The sequence below is a fragment of the Rana temporaria genome, chromosome 2 (assembly GCF_905171775.1).
Source record: "Rana temporaria chromosome 2, aRanTem1.1, whole genome shotgun sequence".
Lineage (NCBI taxonomy): Eukaryota > Metazoa > Chordata > Amphibia > Anura > Ranidae > Rana > Rana temporaria.
Window position 1 is genome coordinate 442,305,822 of NC_053490.1, and position 20,575 is coordinate 442,326,396.

Here is a 20,575-nt window from a genome sequence, read left to right on the forward strand (position 1 = left end):
GAGCAAAACACATCGTTTTGCTCGTCGAGTTTCTTGTAAAGCCGCCGAGGATCTCGGCGAGCCAAATTTCCTCATTGAGTAACGAGGAAATAGAGAACATGTTCGGTTTCCTCGGCCAAAAGTGTACACACGGCCGGGTTTCTCGGCAGAATACAGCTCCGACCGAGTTTCTGGCTGAATTCTGCCGAGAAATTTGGTCGTGTGTACGGGGCCTCAGGAATCACTTTACAACTAAATGTACCATAGACAAGTGAGGATCATTATGCCTACGGGTGCCAACAGACAACCCTAGCTGACAGTACTTAAAGGAACAGAGGATCACCTGGGATTATTTTATTTTTTTCGGTCCCAGATAAGGGTGGTGCTAGGGAATCTTGCTGCTTTCTGATCATTCTCTTCCAAATGTATTACTAGACAAGCTCAGGTGATATAAGCGTAAATGGTAACAATATTATGCTTACAAAAACAGTGTTTTTGAAGTCTGATTAGGCAACTATGACCAACCGTCTTCTTTTTAATGTACAGCAACAAAATGACAGGACACTTTAAGGTTGCTCATTTAGCTGAATCAATCCTGATTTTTGTGTATGCCTATATGAAAACTATAATGGGAAATCAATACTTATTTCTAGGGCTGTGCAAATTAACTTTTAATTAATCGATTAATCTTTAAATTTTTTGATCGATTAAAATTCTTTTGATTGGTACTCACCTCTCCGCCGACTTCTGGGCCTTCAGGGAGTTCCGTCGGAGATCCAGTAACGTCACGGACACCGGCGGGGCTTGCCGTATCCATCTGAAGGGCTCCTTTGCTGTGCCTTCATATCTGCATGCCAGCAGGACGTTACTATCTGCCACACGCAAGGGCTGTTACACTTCCCTCTATCAACCTGGGATTCTACAACCATCCACTGGGAGTTGTGATAGTTCCCTTCATGGGACATCTACATGCCGACGGACTGATGTTAACCCCTCCTCATCTGGATTCAGCAGTGGTATCGTTGTACACATTTTTATACCAGTATCATACATAGCTACATGTTTTTATGACTGCTTTTGGTACCGTTTGGTATTACTCGCACCATTTTTACAGTTTATGTAGCTACATCGATTTTATCTCCAAGGAGATCAGCTAAAAGTAGTTGGATCTGTATGTGCGTTATAATTAATCGAAATGAGTCGATTAATCGATTAAAAAAAAAAAACGATTAATCGAACAGAAAATTTTTGATCAGTAACAGCCCTACTTATTTCAGCAGATAACTTACCCAGATCTGTCATTTTGCAGATTTTCCCTTGATTTTAGTTTCATTTTTAGGATATTTCTCGAATGCAGTTTTGAGAGCGCTAAAAGAAAATAAAAAAGGCATTTTAACTAGTATATATTTTTTATTGGAGAAAATGCAAGCATTTTGCAGAAGCGATACTAACTGAAAACTATCACACATACAGAGTATACAGTTCAAATACACAGTATGTATGTATATATATATATATATATATATATATATATATATATATATATATATATATACATACACAGTTCTGTTAACAGATACTGTATGTGTGCAAAATATATTTATATAAATTACATAATATATATATTAACCACTTAAGGCCCTCTTCACGCCAATATACGTCGACAGAAGGGCATGGCTGGGCACAGGCACGTACCTGTATGTCGCTTTTAAGAGCCCAGCCGTGGGTCGTGAGCGCGCCGGCGTGCTCGCGACCTGGTCCTGTTCTCTGTGACCGCGCCCGTGGGACAAGCGGACCCGATCGCCGCCGGTGTCCTGCGATCGGGTCACAGAGCTGAAGAACGGGGAGAGGTAAGTCTAAACAAACCTTTCCCCGTTCTTTCTAGTGTGGCTGTCACTGATCTTCTGTTCCCTGTGTTAAGGAACGACGATCAGTGAAGTCATACGCACAGCCACGCCCCCCCTACAGTAAGAACACTACTACACTTAACCCCTACAGCTCCCCCTCCTGGTTAACCCCTTCACTGCCGGTGTCAGTTTCACAGTAATCAGTGCATTTTTCTAGCACTTTTTGCTGTGAAAATGACAATGGTCCCAAAAATGTGTCAAAAGTGTCCGATGTGTCCGCCATAATGTCGCAGTCATGAAGAAAATCACTGATCGCCGCCATTACTAGTAAAAAAAAATGATAAATAAAAATGCCATAAAACTATCCTCTATTTTGTAAACGCTATAACTTTTGCGCAAACCAATCAATAAACGCTTATTGCATTTTTTTTAACCAAAAATATGTAGAAGAATATGTATCGGCCTAAACTGAGGAAATAAAATGTTTTTGTATATTTTTTGGGGATATTTATTATAGCAAAAAGTAAAAAATATTGAATTTGTTTCAAAATTGTCGCTCTATTTTTATTTATAGCGCAAAAAAGAAAAACCGCAGAGGTGATCAAATACCACCAAAAGAAAGCTCTATTTGTGGTAAAATAAGGACGCCAATTTTGTTTGGGAGCCACGTCGCACGACCGCGCAATTGTCAGTTAAAGCGACGCTGTGCCGAATCGCTAAAAGGGGCCAGGTCCTTTACCTGCATAATGGTCCGGGTCTTAAGTGGTTAAATAAATATTTACAAAACTGCACCTATTTGTTATTATACATTGTGAATACAATGTAGCAATTATACTGGTAAATATTACTATAACAGTTATATTAAGGCATATATCAAGAGTAAACAATGATCCTTACTGAATTATTGAAAATTATGGAAATCTAGTAAAATTTACTACTTTGCATATCTTCTGTATCATGAATATGTGTATTACAATATGCATAGGATGAATGCACTAAGCTGCAAAAACATCTAAGAAACATTGGGGTTGATTTACTAAAACTAGAGAATGCAAAATCGGTTGCAACTCGCCATAGAAACCAATCAGCTTCCAGGTTTTATTGTCAAAGCTTAATTAAACAAGCTGAAGTTAGAAGCTGATTGGCTACCATTCACAGCTGCACCAGATTTTGAACACCCCACTTTTAGTAAATCAACCCCTGTGTTTATAATTCATTGTTTTCTCTGTATTATCAATAAAAACTTCCGTCCCCGTGGCACGGAACATTTAGTCTCTCATTCAGTCTAAACCGTTAATAGGCACATCACTATACAGGCTGTTTCCTTAGCACACACAGCCCACACCTTTTCCTGACCTCTACTATTAGACAGATGTTGAAGAACAATGAGCCAAGTGTACAGAGAAGAATGGTGCAAAAGGGGAACATGCAGTAATTGGAAACATGTACACTGCCTCGCTAGGAGTTCCCAGCAAGCAGTCTGTGGCTGGTGTCTTTAGATCCAGAAGCCAGCAGGTGCAATAACTTGGGAAATATGAGCTGTAAAGTATCTGTCTTGTCACGTTCTCTTCCCTGCCCCTTTACTTTAATGAACATGGTTATATGAAGAATGGTTGTGGGCACACTGCTTAACATTCCATGCCTGTCACTGGCTGAATAGAATCTTAATTTTGGGGACCATACCATTATCTTAGACAGAAGAGCAGGTGGTGGCGCCAACCTTAAGTGTAGATTAAATATCAAAAAATAATGAATGTTGTATGGGTGGTATAATAAAGCCAAAACAAAAACAAAAAACTACAAAATTGTTGCGTGGTGATCCAAATAACAAACTGTTCAAAAAACTATTCAAGAAACAAAAAACTCAAAAAGTGTTCAAGTGCTGAAAAATCATTCCATCTCTGCTTCATGCAAAATTAAGTGAATCAATAAATATAAATATAAATATAAATATAAAAATAAAAATATAAATATAGTGCAGTGTGCTTTCAACAAACAGTTTCCATACTGTCAGTAAAAGAGTCTTTATGCAAAAAATCCATGCAAAAATAAATAAATAAATAAAATATTAAAAGTGCTGTGTGCTTCTTCCACGTGAGAGCAACGTAGGTATAAATCTTCTGTGCAAAAAAACGTGCTCGCTCCCTATGGTCCCGCACTCACCAGATACTTGAACCCCTACAGGGGTAACAGGCGTTCACAGTATAAATACTGACAAATCCCTGGATCTTCCCAGAATCCCCCGGACCATATTGCTGCCCAAAGACCAGAGTACTTTTTGCGATTCGGGACTGCGTCGCTTTAACAGACAATTGCGCGGTCGTGCGACGTGGCTCCCAAACAAAATTGGCGTCCTTTTTTTCCCACAAATAGAGCTTTCTTTTGGTGGTATTTGATCACCTCTGCGGTTTTTATTTTTTGCGCCCAAATGATGAGAGGAGTGGAGATGGTAGACACGGACAATGAACTAGACTGGGACCTGGAGTGAGGCAAACGAGACACTGTATCTGCAGTATGGCTGCTGCTGGTGCCAGCAGCAGCCATACTGCAGATACAGTGTCTCGTTTGCCTCACTCCAGGTCCCAGTCTAGTTCATTGTCCGTGTCTACCATCTCCACTCCTCTCATCATTTGGGCGCAAAAAATAAAAACCGCAGAGGTGATCAAATACCACCAAAAGAAAGCTCTATTTGTGGGAAAAAAAGGACGCCAATTTTGTTTGGGAGCCACGTCGCACGACCGCGCAATTGTCTGTTAAAGCGACGCAGTCCCGAATCGCAAAAAGTACTCTGGTCTTTGGGCAGCAATATGGTCCGGGGGATTCTGGGAAGATCCAGGGATTTGTCAGTATTTATACTGTGAACGCCTGTTACCCCTGTAGGGGTTCAAGTATCTGGTGAGTGCGGGACCATAGGGAGCGAGCACGTTTTTTTGCACAGAAGATTTATACCTACGTTGCTCTCACGTGGAAGAAGCACACAGCACTTTTAATATTTTATTTATTTATTTATTTTTGCATGGATTTTTTGCATAAAGACTCTTTTACTGACAGTATGGAAACTGTTTGTTGAAAGCACACTGCACTATATTTATATTTTTATTTTTATATTTATATTTATATTTATATTTATTGATTCACTTAATTTTGCATGAAGCAGAGATGGAATGATTTTTCAGCACTTGAACACTTTTTGAGTTTTTTGTTTCTTGAATAGTTTTTTGAACAGTTTGTTATTTGGATCACCACGCAACAATTTTGTAGTTTTTTGTTTTTGTTTTGGCTTTATTATACCACCCATACAACATTCATTATTTTTTGATATTTAATCTACACTTAAGGTTGGCGCCACCACCTGCTTCTCATATTTCACACTTTTTCTCCATTCTGTGGGGATTTTTCTGCAGGGGCAGCCCCTCACACTTATTATATTATATACCTTATTTTTAAATATTCTGTAGCGCAGATTCACATTTTTCCTTTCCATCTTAGACAGAAGACCTTTTGAAGAATCATTATGTTGAGGATCTAAAAATACTGAGTGCATTTTTATCCTAGCACTTATCTTTTGCATCTGATGGCCTTGCTACCTTGCAGTGGCGTCTCCAGCTTTCATATTTAGGGGGGGGGCACATGGGGGGACAGGGACAAAAGTAGGGGGGCCAACTATAAAATGAAATTATATATATATATATATATATATATATATATATATATCCTGGGACCCTTTACTACGATCCCACTGTGGGCCCTTTCACATGTTCTGCAGTGAGCTCCCTTCCTACTATACTGGCCCCCCCCAGGGTGGCAGAAAACAAGAGATATATGTCACCAGCACACCAAGAAAATATAAGGGTCCAAAGCAGTGGGAGAACTATCAGGGTTGCAAAGGTTGTCTTGCCACCGGGCCCTGGTGTTCTGCACAGTGGGGATCCCCAGCTGTCCTGTTCCTGCTATTTACAGAGCTGGTCTGGCGTCTGTCTCCTTGGCAGCGGCGGCAGTCTATTAGGACCTAGTGCTGGTGACATTATGGGTGCATGCAGGGGAAGGCTGGCACTATTGGTTATAGAGAGCCGAGCCCCCAGCTGGTCACCTAGCAGCAGTAATGCTGTATAACCTTCTCTGTTGACATGCTGATCGGCATGTGATCCAGGTGATGCTCCCAGTCAGATCTAATAAACACAGTATTTATTAGCATCAAGAGTACAACCACATAAATATAATCAACCGTATGATCAGCAGCCATGTGGGCTCTATGCCTGTAAAGCGTGGGCTTTGATCAATAAAATCACTGATATTTATGACTAGGATTTGACTAAGAGCATCACCTGGATTGCATCCCGATCAGCATGTCAGAGAAGGGTCCACTGCTGCTAAGCAACCTGCAGGGAGCTCAACTGTCTACAACCAATAGAGATGGGCTCGGGTGTGTTTGAAATCCCACATGCCCGATCACGCCAGGAAGCCGACACTCCACAGTGCTAATCAATGTAAGGGCTGCCTAAGAGCTAAGACAAGCAATATACAGTTTAAATCTCAGCTGGTTCAGCAGAAACTGGCTGAGATTTGAACCATTAATGAGCAGATTCTCTTATAATTATCACTAGTGGTTGCTGTATAGTCACTAGTGATAATCACTGTTTGTCGGGAGAATATAATTGCTGGGCAGGAGGGATATTCCCCTGTCACCACTGTCTGTTGATGGGGGAATCATACAAGTTTCTTTCCTGCAATCTGTGGATGCAGGAAAGAAATTTGCACCGTATATTATCTGCCTAACTGAAAGTGAAAGTAAATTGTGAAGGTTTTGAAAGAACAGGAGAGGGGGAGGGAGACAGATCGGGGGGGGGCAGAAGGGATGGAGATAATGTATTTCAGTGATTACAGTGTACTGCAGTCTGCAGTGCACACATTTAAACACGGCCCAGGCTAGAATATCTGGTTGTGTGAGCGCGAGCACAGGGAGGGGGAGGAATCCCCCGCAGAGCTGACTGGGGACGCTCTCCCTCTCGGGGAGCAAAATACAAAAATTGCAAAAAAAATAAAAATAATATTTTTTTTTGGGGGGGGGGGCACATGGTGGGGCACAGCATGATGTTGGGGGGTCAGGGCCCCCTCTGCCCCCCCCCCTAGGGACGCCTCTGCTACCTTGGACCCTTTTACCTTATGTTTTGGGTGGCCCTTAATTTAGGTTTGAAACTATGTGTTCCATGTTTCTAACTCTATTCTCACCTGAAGCACAGTGAACCTGTGCTTTGCCCATGCAACAGGTTAATTTAACTGCTGCCCTCTCCAACTGTGTTTGCGAACAATTCCTTTTCTCCCGCACTACCCCGATCTCACTTCACCCAGCCACCAGGGGCGAACAGAAATTTTCAGTACTTCTGGGTATTTGGAGAATGTTACTTATGCCCATTCCTTCCACATGACTGGTGCTTTGTTATTGATCTAGTTCTAGTTTTTGTTGTCGGAAATTCTGACAGAAAATGTCCGATGGAGTATATACACGGTCGGATTTTCCGACAACAAGTTCACATTGAACATTTGTTGTCGGAAATTCCGACCGTGTGTATGCGGCATTAGTGATTGTTTGCTGTCTATAGTAACTCTGTCGCACTTGGCAATGTTTTGTGTTGGCTATGCAGAACTTAGGCCCTTGTCTCACACCATTGGGTCCATTAGTTATGACTCAAATAGACTTCATTTTTTAAATAATGATGTACTGTAATTATCATAAACTGGCTATAGGAAGCTAGTAGCTAAACAGCAGTCTCATTCACGCTGCCCTCCCCACTGATTTTTTTTTTAAGGGGATCCAGTTGCAATGTAATTTATTTAGTTCACCTATTCCACAGTGGTTGTGCGCTTACTAGGTATAAGGGGGCCTATACTGTAGCCTCCTATTTCATCAAGGAGTCACCTATAATGTTCAGTATATGTCAGTCCTGGAAAAGACTGACATATACGAGAGGATATAATTGTCAGAGAATGTGGACATGTTACAGATTTGATTGGAGAATGAACTCATGCTGCAGAAGGAATTGAGAAACGAAGGACATGGTATATGAGGCTAATAAAGATCACTGATATTACTCATTTACAAATACAAGGTTTTCACTATTAAATATGGGGTTCCACATAACAAGTACCAAAGTGCTACATGTTGGGCCCCAGGAACCTACGGCATATTTTCATATGTGTTACAAAAACTGACTTATATTACTGGTTTTCATCAAACAACACAGCACAAATAGCATGCACAGTTTATTTGGCCTGCAATGTCATCCAAGCAGGCAATCTCAGCTGCAACAGAGTAGAGTGTATGAGTGGAGATAATGTATGGCATACTCTTTTGTGGGTGCCAAGAATTATGTACAGGCTTGCCCTGTAGCGTTTACAATAATCAACTAATCAGGTCTGTCTATGTGGAAAGAAATCATTATGAACGTAGAAATTATAAAAACTAACAATAATGGGGAAATGTCAGTGAATAAAAACTCTTTTACAAAGTAGGCATTGCATATGTATTCCTAATTGCCTTTCTGTAAATGGAAATACCTTTGATGTATTCTAAAGGCTGAGCTTCAGTGACCAGGCGATAGTCTTCTGCATTCCAGGTTTCAGTTGACGTATAACATTTTGGCAGTATAATGTTTTGTCTGTCTCTAATCTTGAATGCTTCACAAGCAGCCTGCAATACACACAAGGAAGTCAAAGGACAATGTCACACTGATGTAACAGTGTTAAAGTGAAAGTCAAGGTAATCTGGTGGAGATCCCTACTATATATATGTAATATATATATATATATATATATATATATATATATAGCCCTCAAAATTTCCACTCGCCTACTAGCATTTGGCGAGTGGATTTAAGCTGGGGGCTAGTGATGACAGGGCTGCATGACCAATCTCCCTCCAATCTGTGTCTACACTTAGAGTCCCAATGAGATTGGCAGCCGAAGAGGAAAGGTGCATGCTCGGGAAAAGTAGTCTGGTGAGCCGCGCACAGGCAGAGCAGTACACAGGTGCTCTACTTACAATTCTCATTAAGCCATGGGACCTAACAGTATGACCTCGCTGAGCCTGCCCCCTCCCCCGGGCCCCGAACAATGTAGCTGGAGAGCAGAAAGTAATGAGTGAGGTGGAGGATTGCAAAAATGACCACTCCGGTGCAGCGCTCACTGAAAGTTGCCCTGACATGAGAGCGGCAGCCTTCTAGTTTGTGCAGTTTCCTTCTCCTTGTGTTCTATGTAAGTGTCCAACAGTTTAGCCTGAGCACAGTGAACAGACTGGTCTCAATGTGTGCTGTGCGCTGTCAGTGTGCGCTGTGCTATGGTGTCAATGGCTGTGCAGTTGTGTGGATCTCAGCGCTGGATTGTACTCCCTCCTGCTGTGCTGCAGCTCCTCTCCTCTCTGCCAGCCTGAATAAAAGGGGGAAGTGGGGACATGCAAGCGTGGAGCCACACACACACAGGCTCCTGATGATGAGATGAATGGGAGAGAGAGAGAGGATGGATGGGAGTTGCAGAGGAGACAGGAAGAGAATGGGGAAGAGACCCAGTTCTAGTGCCCTGTCCCTCTGGTCTGCCCCCAGTGCCCTGTCCCTCTGGTCTGCCCCCAGTGCCCTGTCCCTCTGGTCTGCCCCCAGTGCCCTGTCCCATTTTGTTAAAGTTGTTGTTGGTAATATTTAATTTTGTAACTTGATTCTGCATAAAACATTGTCATTCCATGAGATAATCTACGAGGGCGTGTTTACGGGTGCAATTAGGCGCAGGGCAGTGTATGAATTAGGTGGGGCAACTGGTGGCGAGTAACTCTTGAGGCCTGGCTAGTAGCTCAGGACTTGAAATTTTGAGCCCTGCATATATATATATATATATATATATATATTGTATTATTACTCTGTCTACAGTAAACTAGAAAAATGGTATAGCTTATGAGCCCATTCACACAGGGGCAACACGACTTCTAGCACAACTTTGGGAGGCAACTTGGACACGACTTGAGTATGAATCATCAGGCAAATTACAAGGCAACTTCAAGTTGCCTCCAGGACAGTGCAAGGCAACTTCAAGTCGCCTCCAGGACAGGAAGGCTTTCCAGTGGCCAATCAAACAACAATCAGCTCTGTGGAAGGGAGGGGGAGGGAGGAGTTTGCCTGAGAAATGTATGTTATGTTATCTTCCTGTATTGTTGCTTCAGTTAAGACAGTGATCCGACTTCTGAGGCGACTTCCATTGAAATCAATGGGTACAAGTTGCCTACAAGTTGCCTAGAAGTCGGATTGAAGTAGTACAGGAACCTTTTCTGAAGTCGGAGCGACTTCAGTAGTGTACATTAGGACGGCTCCCATTCACTTCCATTCATTTTCTCGACCGCGCAACTTGGGACAACTTGAAGTCGGATCCCAGGTCGCCCCAGTGTGAACCGGCTCTAATACATTCTTGTTTTTATATAGTGATTACACTTTATTACTATTATTTACTACCTTATTGGGATATAGGAAAGATAGGGTAGTGCAGAGGTAAATACATTTATTTAATTTTTTTTATAAACATTGGGTTTGATTTACTAATGTCAAGTGAGCTGTTTACTTTGCAAGAGAAGTTGCACTTTGCAACAGAGTTTTCCCCAGCGCTAAGTGAATGTGGTCAAGTTTCACTTTGCAACGAATACCCAATCACGTGCAAGGAAAATAAAAGAAAACAACATTTTTGCTTGCAAATGATTGGATACTGGAAATCAGTCAAGCTTTACCTTATTTACTAAGCTCTGCAAGGGAAGTGCAGCTTCCCTTGAAAAACAACCCCAATATGTCACATTGATATCATCATCTACCAGCATGCTCCATTGAGTTCCCAACATCCGAATTATGGTCATGGATCCCCCACCTTGCTTTCAGACACCCTCTGCACTGCTCCCAGCTCCCCTCTGCTGCACCACTCCCAGCCCCCTAAGCTCACAATTAGGATGATGCATTCAAGTGTATTCAGAACTGCAAAGAGAAGATGCTGGTTTGAAAAGACTTATAGCCTAGCTACAGATATAGATTGTAATTTTGACTGGATTTTCTGACTTTGGTACTCAATATTTCCGGGACAGTATTAGCATGTTTCTTAGTTGCTTTGACTTGTTACCGTAAATGTGTGAACAGCCCATGACAAAAAAGATTCTTCTTGTCCATTAAGCTCATCTCCTTCGCCAGTTGGACTAATCTGGGAGGCGCCAAGCTGTAACATCCTCTGGTCCAAAGTATGAGCAAACGCACAAAACTGTGGATACATGCTGGAGCCAAGTCCGCAAATGGCATACCTGGTGGAAAAAGCAGTATTTATGACATATTTCTTCTTACAACTTATTGGATAATTTCCCTTTTAGTGAAGTTGTCCTTTCTGAGCCCTCAATAGTGGATTCCATGTGGACATATGGCTGCAGCCCCACTCCTGAGATCTTCACTGTGCAACCCTGCCAGGTGCCACACAGCTTTTTCTTTAAGACTGTCTTGTCCAGGTCCTGCAGTCCATGATTATTCCTTGAATGTCCCTGTACTACATTTGGAGTAGAAATATGGACACAGGAATGACTGGGAGATGATGACAAGCATGTTTGGCAGGTGCAAAACCTGGACAGTGAAAACTCAGTAGTGAGGCTGCAGGCCATTACATGCAAGTAATTTACTGTGTGTGGGGTCCACAAAGGACAGCCTTGCTAAAAGGGATTTAAAATAAAGTAAAATTAATTAATTACATTGCAACATTTTTTTTTAACCCTGAGCTGGTATTTTTCTTTCTTGTTTTATAATTCCCCCATTCTCAGGTCAGTTTACCAACTATCCTGGATTTCTTTGGATGGGGTCACTAATGTTGGGCATTTTCCAGTGAAGTCTACAAGTGTTGGCAGATGTATTAGGTTCACCTTCACATGGAACAAAGGTTTAGGTTCAATGGGTGTCATGTTCCTAGCTTCACTACTTGGCAAACAATGATCTGGAACCAATGCAGCCAAGGAAATCTGAACATTTTGACTTCTTATTTCACATGCTTGTTCCAAGTCAGTATACCACTAGAACTAGAATATAAGTATATACTGCAGAACAGAGTTTCCCACATTGAACAAACTTTATTATTCGAATGCCCCGTACACACGATCAGATTTTCCGTCGGAAAAAACTTGGATGTTTTTTCCGACGGAATTCCGCTCAAGCTTGGCTTGCATACACACGGTCACACAAAAGTTCTCTGAACTTTCGTCCGTCAAGAACGCGGTAACGTACAACACTACGATAAGCCGAGAAAATTAAGTTCAATGCTTCCGAGCATGCTATGAATTGTTTCCGAGCATGTGTCGGAATTTTGCACATCAGAATTGCTACAGACGATCGGATCTTCCGATAGGATTTTTTCTGTCGGAAAATTTGAGAACCATCTCTCAATCTTTTGTTGGCGGAAATTCCAACAGCAAAAGTCCGATAGAGCATACACACGGTCGGAGTTTCCGTTCAAAAGCTCACATCAGACTTTTGCTGTCGGAATTTCAGATCATGTGTAGGGGGCATAAGTGTAGTACTACCCCTGTAGGAGCCGCTTGGTAAAATATGTCCTCTGTTCTGCAACAAATCTTTAAGCTGCATGTCCCCCATTGACACACATAATTGTAATTTAAACATTAGTATGCTACCACTCTAATAGTACACAGAAAAAAAGGCCATTTGAAGGTAGGTTAAGTAGATGTATTATGGAAAGGCAAGTAAGACAATGCATAAAACAATAAACAAGGCAATGAATATATTTGATTAACTAAGAAGAATATTAGCTTCACCTACGACCATTAACTTACGCCACAAAAAAATCTGAAAAACCCCATTATGTTAGTATACACAGCATTGGTTTGAAGAGTATCAACCATGAAAGCATAAATGGCACAATGTAAAGCCTCATCATAACGCTTGGTCTTAGCTGTTACAAAAAAAAATGCCTCGGAGTGCACTCTACAAATACACCCTTAAGAGCGGGTGGGTGTACATGTTCCTGAGAGGGGTACCCCTGCAAAGTACCTGGTGCCAATAGCAGACTAAAGCTGGCTAACCTTGGAGCCTGTCTGTAAGGTGGTGCACGTGAAGCTATCCCTTTAAGACTGTACATTATGATGGGCTGCTAGGTAAGGGGCAGTCTCTATTGGTGTTAATTATGGGCAGTAAGAGATTAGGCTGGGTTTTTCCATTCAACACTCTTGGTATGCAATGGATCCAGTTCCATACGCTTGATGGTCAGTTGTCCCAGAAGGCTCAGTCCTCATGATCAGGTCCTCACTGGCTGTAGGCACACCATACAACAGGTTCCCCAGCTCAGGTTCCAGGATACAGCGACTCTTTTTGACTCTCAGCTCTATTGTAGGCATCCATGGCTCCAAAATCTGCACAGCGCTGGTCCAGTACACAGGAATATGGTTCCCATGCAGGTCCTCAGTGGCTCTGGCTCAGAACTCTCACAAGTTCTCTCTCTCTTCCCCAGTGGGGATGTAGCCCATCTGCTTTAAGGTTCAATGTGTTGTGCATTCAGAGATGGAATTCTGCATACCTTGGTTGTAACGAGTGTTTTTTTGAGTTAATGTTGCCTTTCTATCAATTAGAGCCAGTCTGTCTATTTACTTCTGACCTCTAACATCAACAAGACATTTCCGTCCACACAACTGCCAATCACTGGATATTTTCTCTTTTTCTGACTATTCTCTGTAAACCCTAAAGATGGTGGTGCGTAAAAATCCAAGTAGATCAGCAGTTCTTTAAATAATAAGACCAACCATCTGGCATCAACAACCATGTCATGTTCAGTCACCTAAATCCCCTTTCTATCCCATTCTGATGCTTGGGTTGAACCTCAGCAAGATGCCTAAATGCATCGAGTTACTGCCATGTGATTGGCTGATTAGCCATTTGTGTTACCAAGCAATTGAACATGAGTGCCTAATAAAGTGGCTGGTGAGTGTAGATTGCAATAATGATTGTTTGAAGGCCTGAAAACCTTTTTTTCCCATCCTTTATTAGACTTACAGCATAAATTGACAACTCGTGGCCTGCAGATTCTCTTAAACTAGTGAACATGCACTCATTTGGGATATTAAAGTATGCTGTTCACAATTTGATCCGTCAGTTAAGGCATTTTTAAGGAATACATAGTGATTGTGTGAAAAAGCAGTCCTGCTCCTATAGAATCATCTGATAAAGAGGAACAATGCAGAAGTGACAAATGTAAATACATTATTACATATATCATTGTTACATACCTTACTTTACTATGGAGTTGTTTCAGATTAAACAGTGATTTCTTGAATTTCTAATAATAAAAAGTAAAAGGTCAGAGTATATCTTGTATCTAGCTTTACTGTTCTATCTATCTATCTATCTATCTATCTATCTATCTATCTATCTATCTATCTATCTATCTATCTATCTATCTATCTATCTATCTATCTATCTATCTTCTCTCTGGCCAAGGCACATTCCCCTGACTGGATCACAAGGTCCACTTTGTAACCTTTTTGTGATCATTCATGTCTGGGTGCCCAGGCCAAATTTAGCACCAACAGCATTGGGTTGGTTAACTTAGTTAATTTTACAATAACACTATGCCTAATCTGCACACCTAAATAATTTGTATATGTTTGTTTTAGGAACACATAAGGCTGTTGTTATTTCATACACTTTTATTTTAAAGCAGAACTTCACCGAAAATGTGGCAACCAGGTGAGGAGTACAAAGACAAGTGTGTCTTGCCTACAGTCAAGCATGGTAGTGGGAGTGTCATGGTCCAGGGGGTGCATAAGTGCTGCTGGCACTGGGGAGCTACAGTTCATTGAGGGAACCATGAATACCAACATGTCCTGTGACATACTGAAGCAGCGCATGATCCCCTCCTTTCGGCGACTGGGCCGCAGGGCAGTATTCCAACATGATAAAGACCCGAAACACAACTTCAAGATGACCACTGCCTTGCTAAATAAACTCATGATAAAGGTGATGGACTTGCCAAGCATGTCTCTAGAATTAAACCCCATTGAGCATCTGTGGGGCATGCTCAAATGGAAGGTGGAGGAGCGCAAGGTCTCTAACATCCACCAGCTCTGTGATGTTGTCATGGAGGAGTGGAAGAGGACTCCAGTGGCAAACCTGTGAAGCTCTGGTGAACTCCATGCTCAAGAGGGTTAGGGCAGTGCTGGAAAATTGTGATCACACAAAATATTCACACTTTGGGCCCAATTTGGACATTTTCACTTAGGGGTGTACTCAGTTTTGTTGCCAGCGGTTTAGACATTAATGGCTGTGCATTCAGTTATTTTGAGGGGACAGCAAATTTACACTGTTATACAAGCTGTACACTCACTACACTACTTTACCTTGTAGCAAAGTGTCATTTCTTCAGTGTTGTCACATGAAAATATATAATAAAATATTTACAAAAATGTGAGGGGTGTATTCACTTTTGTGAGATACTGTATGTTTCAAAGAGGCTCAATTTTCTGACTAATGTTCGACCTTAATATACCATTGAAGGTGTTTTGTTAAATCTGTTATAGGTGCATTTTGAGTGCACAAAATACCTGCTGATTTTGCCAGAAATATTGTGAGCTGATAACTTCCTGTACTTTCTGTTGTTGCAGCATGCATAAAAGGATGCAACATGGGGAATTCTGCATGTATTGCCGAGATGTACGATAACGTTTTTGTGTTTTTATTAAAATATTTGCCTATATATACGCTTTAATAGAGAAGGCAAGCACTACTGCCTACATTTTTGTCAGTAAAGCCTCCAGCCTGTAGTGATCCTGTGATCACTATGTCAGAGCTGACTTAGGCCTCTTTCACACTGGGGCAGGGGCGGTGTTGGCGGTACAGCGGCGCTATTTTTACCATCAATTTCGCTGCGCTATTCGGCTTTTACCCCCGCTAGCTGCCGAGAAAGGGTTAAAAACCACCACAAAGCGCCTCTGCAGAGGTGTGGTTCTCTGATTGGTTCCGATCATCAATGGGGACCCCAGCTGTCAGAAAGAGCCTAGATCAGGAGCAAGGGGCAGCACAAAGTGTCAGGCCCCGTACACACGTCCGAGGAACTCGACGGGCAAAACTCATCCTTTTGCTCGTCGAGTTCTGTGTGAAGCCGCCGAGGATCTCGGCGAGCCAACTTTCCTCATTGACTAACGAGGAAATAGAGAACATGTTCTCTATTTGGCTCGACGAGGAACTCGTCGGCTTCCTCGGCCGAAAGTGTACATGCGGCCGGGTTTCTCGGCAGAATTCAGCTCTGATCGAGTTTCTGGCTGAATTCTGCCGAGAAACTCGGTCGTGTGTACGGGGCCTCAGGGAATGACGTTTACTAATGTATCCTTGATATGGGTTATTGTGCTGGGAAACACTGGTAAACAGATTGTAGGTTTGAAGAGGTTTAAGGTAAAAGCTACATTTTTATCATGAACTTATTCATGCTTGTAAAGTTACTGATTGGTCCACTTTAACTACCTTATATTCTGCTTAGCCTTTATGAAGCCAGTAAACACTTGTGGTCAGGGCTGGACTGGGACAAAAATTTGGCCCTGGACTTCATCCAGACTGGCCCACTTTGACAGGTCTCTCCCATGGCGGCTGGACTACTCTCGCAACCCCCCCCCCCCCCCCCGGCCACCCAAGTACCCTCTCCCCCTTCACTAGCCACTAGCCGTTCTACTTTATTACAGTAGACTGGCTGGAACTGGTACTCTCTAGGCAGTACCAGTGGGGAAGCTAGACATTATTTCACCCGGGGCAAGGAATCAGTTCAGTGCTCCCCCTTATGGGACAAGATTAGGCAGAAGTGAGAAACTCCCAGGCCATAGCTGTTAAGTCTGCTGTCTGTCCCCTCCCCCATGCTCCTCCGTCGTCCCCCCTGCTCCTCTGGTCCTCCCCCTGCTTCTCTGTTCCTCCCAGGTGAGCGCTGCGGGAAGGGAGAGACAGAGGAGCGGAGGGGGGCAGCAGTCCGCTGTCACTGAAGCCGGCCCACTGAGCCATTGGCCCACCGGGAAACTCCCTGTAGTCCCAATGCCAGTCCATCCCTGCTTGTGGTCATAATAAGAGCTCCAGAATTCAGACATCAAAAATAATTTAAAGATATTTTAGAACACAAGAGAATTCCCAGCCAAGGGACTTTTAGGAGCTAAACTCAACAAAACAGTTTTTCGCTTTGGTCTATTTGTCCAAAATCTAGGATTTAGACCTGGATCAGTATTCTGTAGTTTGCAATCTTTTTGGGGCATTTTTTTTCTATAAATGTTTAAGTAATTGTATAGGAAATGTCTTTTACCTCACAGCAAAAATTAAATGTTTGCTTTTATTTTCCTAAGTGTGTTAGAAAAACAGCAATATATAAGTGCTACACCTATTTCCTGTGCTCTTTTACATAAATGTTTGTATTTTTATGTCATTGTTCTTTAAGTGCTGATTTTCATTATTTGACTTCCATCCAAACATTTATATGAAGCTTACCTCCCCATTACCAGGGCAGTCACCATTTCCAAATGTACTTGTAACTACTAAAAGGAGAGTTTCTTTGTCCAGATTGCTGATATTGTAATCCTGCATACAGATAACCTAAAAGGACACAATAAAATAAATATTCAGCAATTTCAAATGAATACCTATCAGAGTTGGCACTAACTTTAACATGGTATGGTGGGAGACTTAGAAGATTTAGATGTGTTCTAGATGGATTAAGGTTTAGTTAGTGTTTTGCTTGAGATAATAATCTGTGAATATTGGCGCAGAACTAAACATAAAATAGCCATAATCACAGTTAAAACAGATATGATGTACTCCAGATAATTTTCATTGACATAAGAACAGGGATGATATCAATAATACCTGGAACAAGGCCTGTTTTACTGAAAGCCTTTAGGTCACCATGCTGTTTATTATACTGAAACATTTTGAACATTCATACGGTTTATATAGTGGCTCCATACTGCCTAGCCCCAGCCAAAATGTGTTTTTTTAGTTTTGTATAAGGCAGGCAGAAGGTAAAATTTCTGTCAGATTTATTTTTACTATATGTGACTTCCTGTCCCCCTGACTCCCATAGAAGTGTAGGTCTATGTTCCCTAACCTCTGCTTACTTAAAGCGGAGTTCCACCCAAAAGTGGAACTTCCGATTTAATCACTCCTCACCCCCTTACATGCTAAGTCACAGCGTGACTTAGCCCCACCCCCACTTCCTCCTCAGTGCATTTAATGGCCAATGGCTTCTGCTGCTGTTCGAGTCCCTGTGCGAACAGGAAGAGAGGGGAGAAGAGATGCAGTTGTCCACAGCGCTGGATCTCTTCTCCTATATCTTCCCCTTCACACAGGGAAGGAGGAGGACAGAGAAATATAAAATGTTTTTTACCTTAATGCAGGGAATGCATTAAGGTAGAAAAAAAAAAGTTTTAGCTTTAGTACCCCATTAACCACTTTAAAGTTCCTTGTATTGCATTCAGCCTCCTCTAAATCTCCAAATTCCCTTTTCTTTTTTTTTCTTTAGCTGCTGTGATCCAACTTCTTGTTAGAGGGTAGCTACATTATTTCTCCATGACCCACTGTATGTAGGAATGTAACCGCTCCATCTTGCTGGCTCCCAAGATGGACTAGGAGCTATGGACTATGGTATTTTAAGTGTGCATTGAGCAGTGCACAGTACAACAACTAAAGTGCACTGCTCACTGCAAACAAACAGAAGTGAAAGGGAAAAGGAAGAGTTTTAGAAACAAAAAAAAGAATTCAGTGGATATATGGATTATTTTTGAAGAATAAGAATATGGTTTAGTGTCACCTTAAAGCAGCTTTCCAGGAAAAAATAAAACTGCATATACCGTATATACTTGAGTATAAGCCAACCCGAATATAAGCCGAGGCACCTAATTTTACCATAAAAGAACTGGGAAAAATTATTGACTTGAGTATAAGCCTAGGGTGTCCAACTGCATGCCTCACTTTGCCTCACTGTGTCCATGTGCATGCCTCACTGTGTCCATGCCTCACTGTGTCCATGACTAGACTAACGTTTAACATGGGAGTCTATGGAAGGGGTTCTTGGCTTTGAAAAATTGGTGCTCCCAGCCGTAGGTTCCCTAGACAACAAATTTTGCACACTTGTAGAGGTACATGTGTGCCAAGTTTTGGGTCCAGGGGACTTACGGCTGGCCGGTACCGGGTCCCCAAATCCAAAAGATTAGGCGCAAGAAGGTGACTCGAGTATAAGCAGAGGGGGGGCATTTTCAGCACACAAAATGTGTGGAAACACTTGGCTTATAATCGAGTATATACAGTAATTTTTTTTTATTATTTCTTTTGTACCCTTTCTAGTGCTTTGAAGGTGTACGTACTTCTGTCCTATCTTGCCGTGGCGAGGTACGTCATTTCCTCATATGCATCAGATTGATGACACAGCAATCCCAGGAGTTATCTGGCATCCCCTGCTGCTAGCATTGCATTATTTCAATACCAGAAATTATGCAATGCTAGGTGGAGATCTGCGCCATTTTTAAATAGGCAATGTGTTGTGGCAGTCTTTTGTTTGTATTGTTGCTGGGTGGACGTGCAGGTATTGGCAGCGTCTGGAAGCCGACATGCAGTGGGGGGCGCTTCCTTTACACTGCACCTGCGCGAAATCGGGAGGTGCATACTGGGTAGCCAGCATGCACAAAATACCTGAAGAGAGACTCAGCGGGCTTCACATACCCACAATCAGGGCATTCATTGCAGTGAGTCAGTAACCCCACAATTCTTACATCAGAGTACACCAAAGTAAAAGTACACTTTTGTTGTACATGACCACACTGTACTGACTGTACTTACCTTGGTTTTGAAGGCAAAGCTAAATAACGTGTGCAGTTTTCTTGCCAGTGTCTCTGATTTTCCAGTCTCTGTGGCATACAAGATTGTGGCCTTTATCCTGGCAGCCATAGATTTCCTCACAAGTAATGAAGCAAAGAACACTGCCCTAAAACATAAGTTAAACATGTCAAACACTAGCAGCACACCTCAGATCAACCCATTTCTGTAAACGGATTAATCGTTTATTTCCTAAAGGTTCCGCAGCATGTACAGTACATATAACCACAATACACGGCTGCCAGCCGAAATGGATACGGAGATTTATCGCAATTCATCAGTAAACTTGTTCCATTATTGCAAAGCTGAAAACTCCCTAAACATGTCTATTGACTTGTCACAAAAGATAAATGTGACTGCGACCACTTAATTCTACAAGTGGAAAAGCTCCATTTCCATTCACATATCTTTGCTGACAATCTCAGTCTCTTACTTGGCAATAACACTGAGTTTGAATTCTTTCTTCTTAGGTTTTCTGCTCTCATCGTGCCACACGTGAGTTTTCCAGGCATCAATCTGGAATAAAGTGATGGGATATCGCATTAATAATGCAATGAATACTGTATATTTAGGTAGATTAAGGAAACATTTCAAGCTTTTGCTACCAACACCATATTTTTCAGCTCAATTACTATCAGTCAGTCATAAACATTTAAAATAAAGAAAAATAATATAAATTAAACCATACTGCTGGCAAAAAAAGAGGAAATAAATTATTTCTGTGTTCATTTCACTTTTCTATCCTACAACGAAAAATAATTCTATATCTGGATTTCTTGCTGCTATTAATTCTTCCAGTATTTATTTATGACAGACCTGCAAATTTGGAAGCATTTTCTGGCAATTGTAAAATTTAAA

The 20,575-nt window shown here is 41.9% G+C and overlaps 1 protein-coding gene across 1 annotated transcript in view; it reads right to left on the reverse strand.

Annotated features, from left to right (window-relative positions):
* NOS2 (nitric oxide synthase 2) overlaps positions 1-20,575 on the reverse strand; it is a 96,465-nt gene that overhangs the window by 20,281 nt on the left and 55,609 nt on the right. The window contains exons 13-19 of the mRNA XM_040338428.1: positions 20,151-20,233; positions 19,682-19,826; positions 17,339-17,443; positions 14,110-14,159; positions 10,965-11,139; positions 8,382-8,514; positions 1,269-1,347 (exon numbers count right to left, since the gene is read on the reverse strand). Coding sequence (XP_040194362.1) covers positions 1,269-1,347; positions 8,382-8,514; positions 10,965-11,139; positions 14,110-14,159; positions 17,339-17,443; positions 19,682-19,826; positions 20,151-20,233 — 770 coding nt within the window. The remainder of the gene's footprint in view (positions 1-1,268; positions 1,348-8,381; positions 8,515-10,964; positions 11,140-14,109; positions 14,160-17,338; positions 17,444-19,681; positions 19,827-20,150; positions 20,234-20,575) is intronic.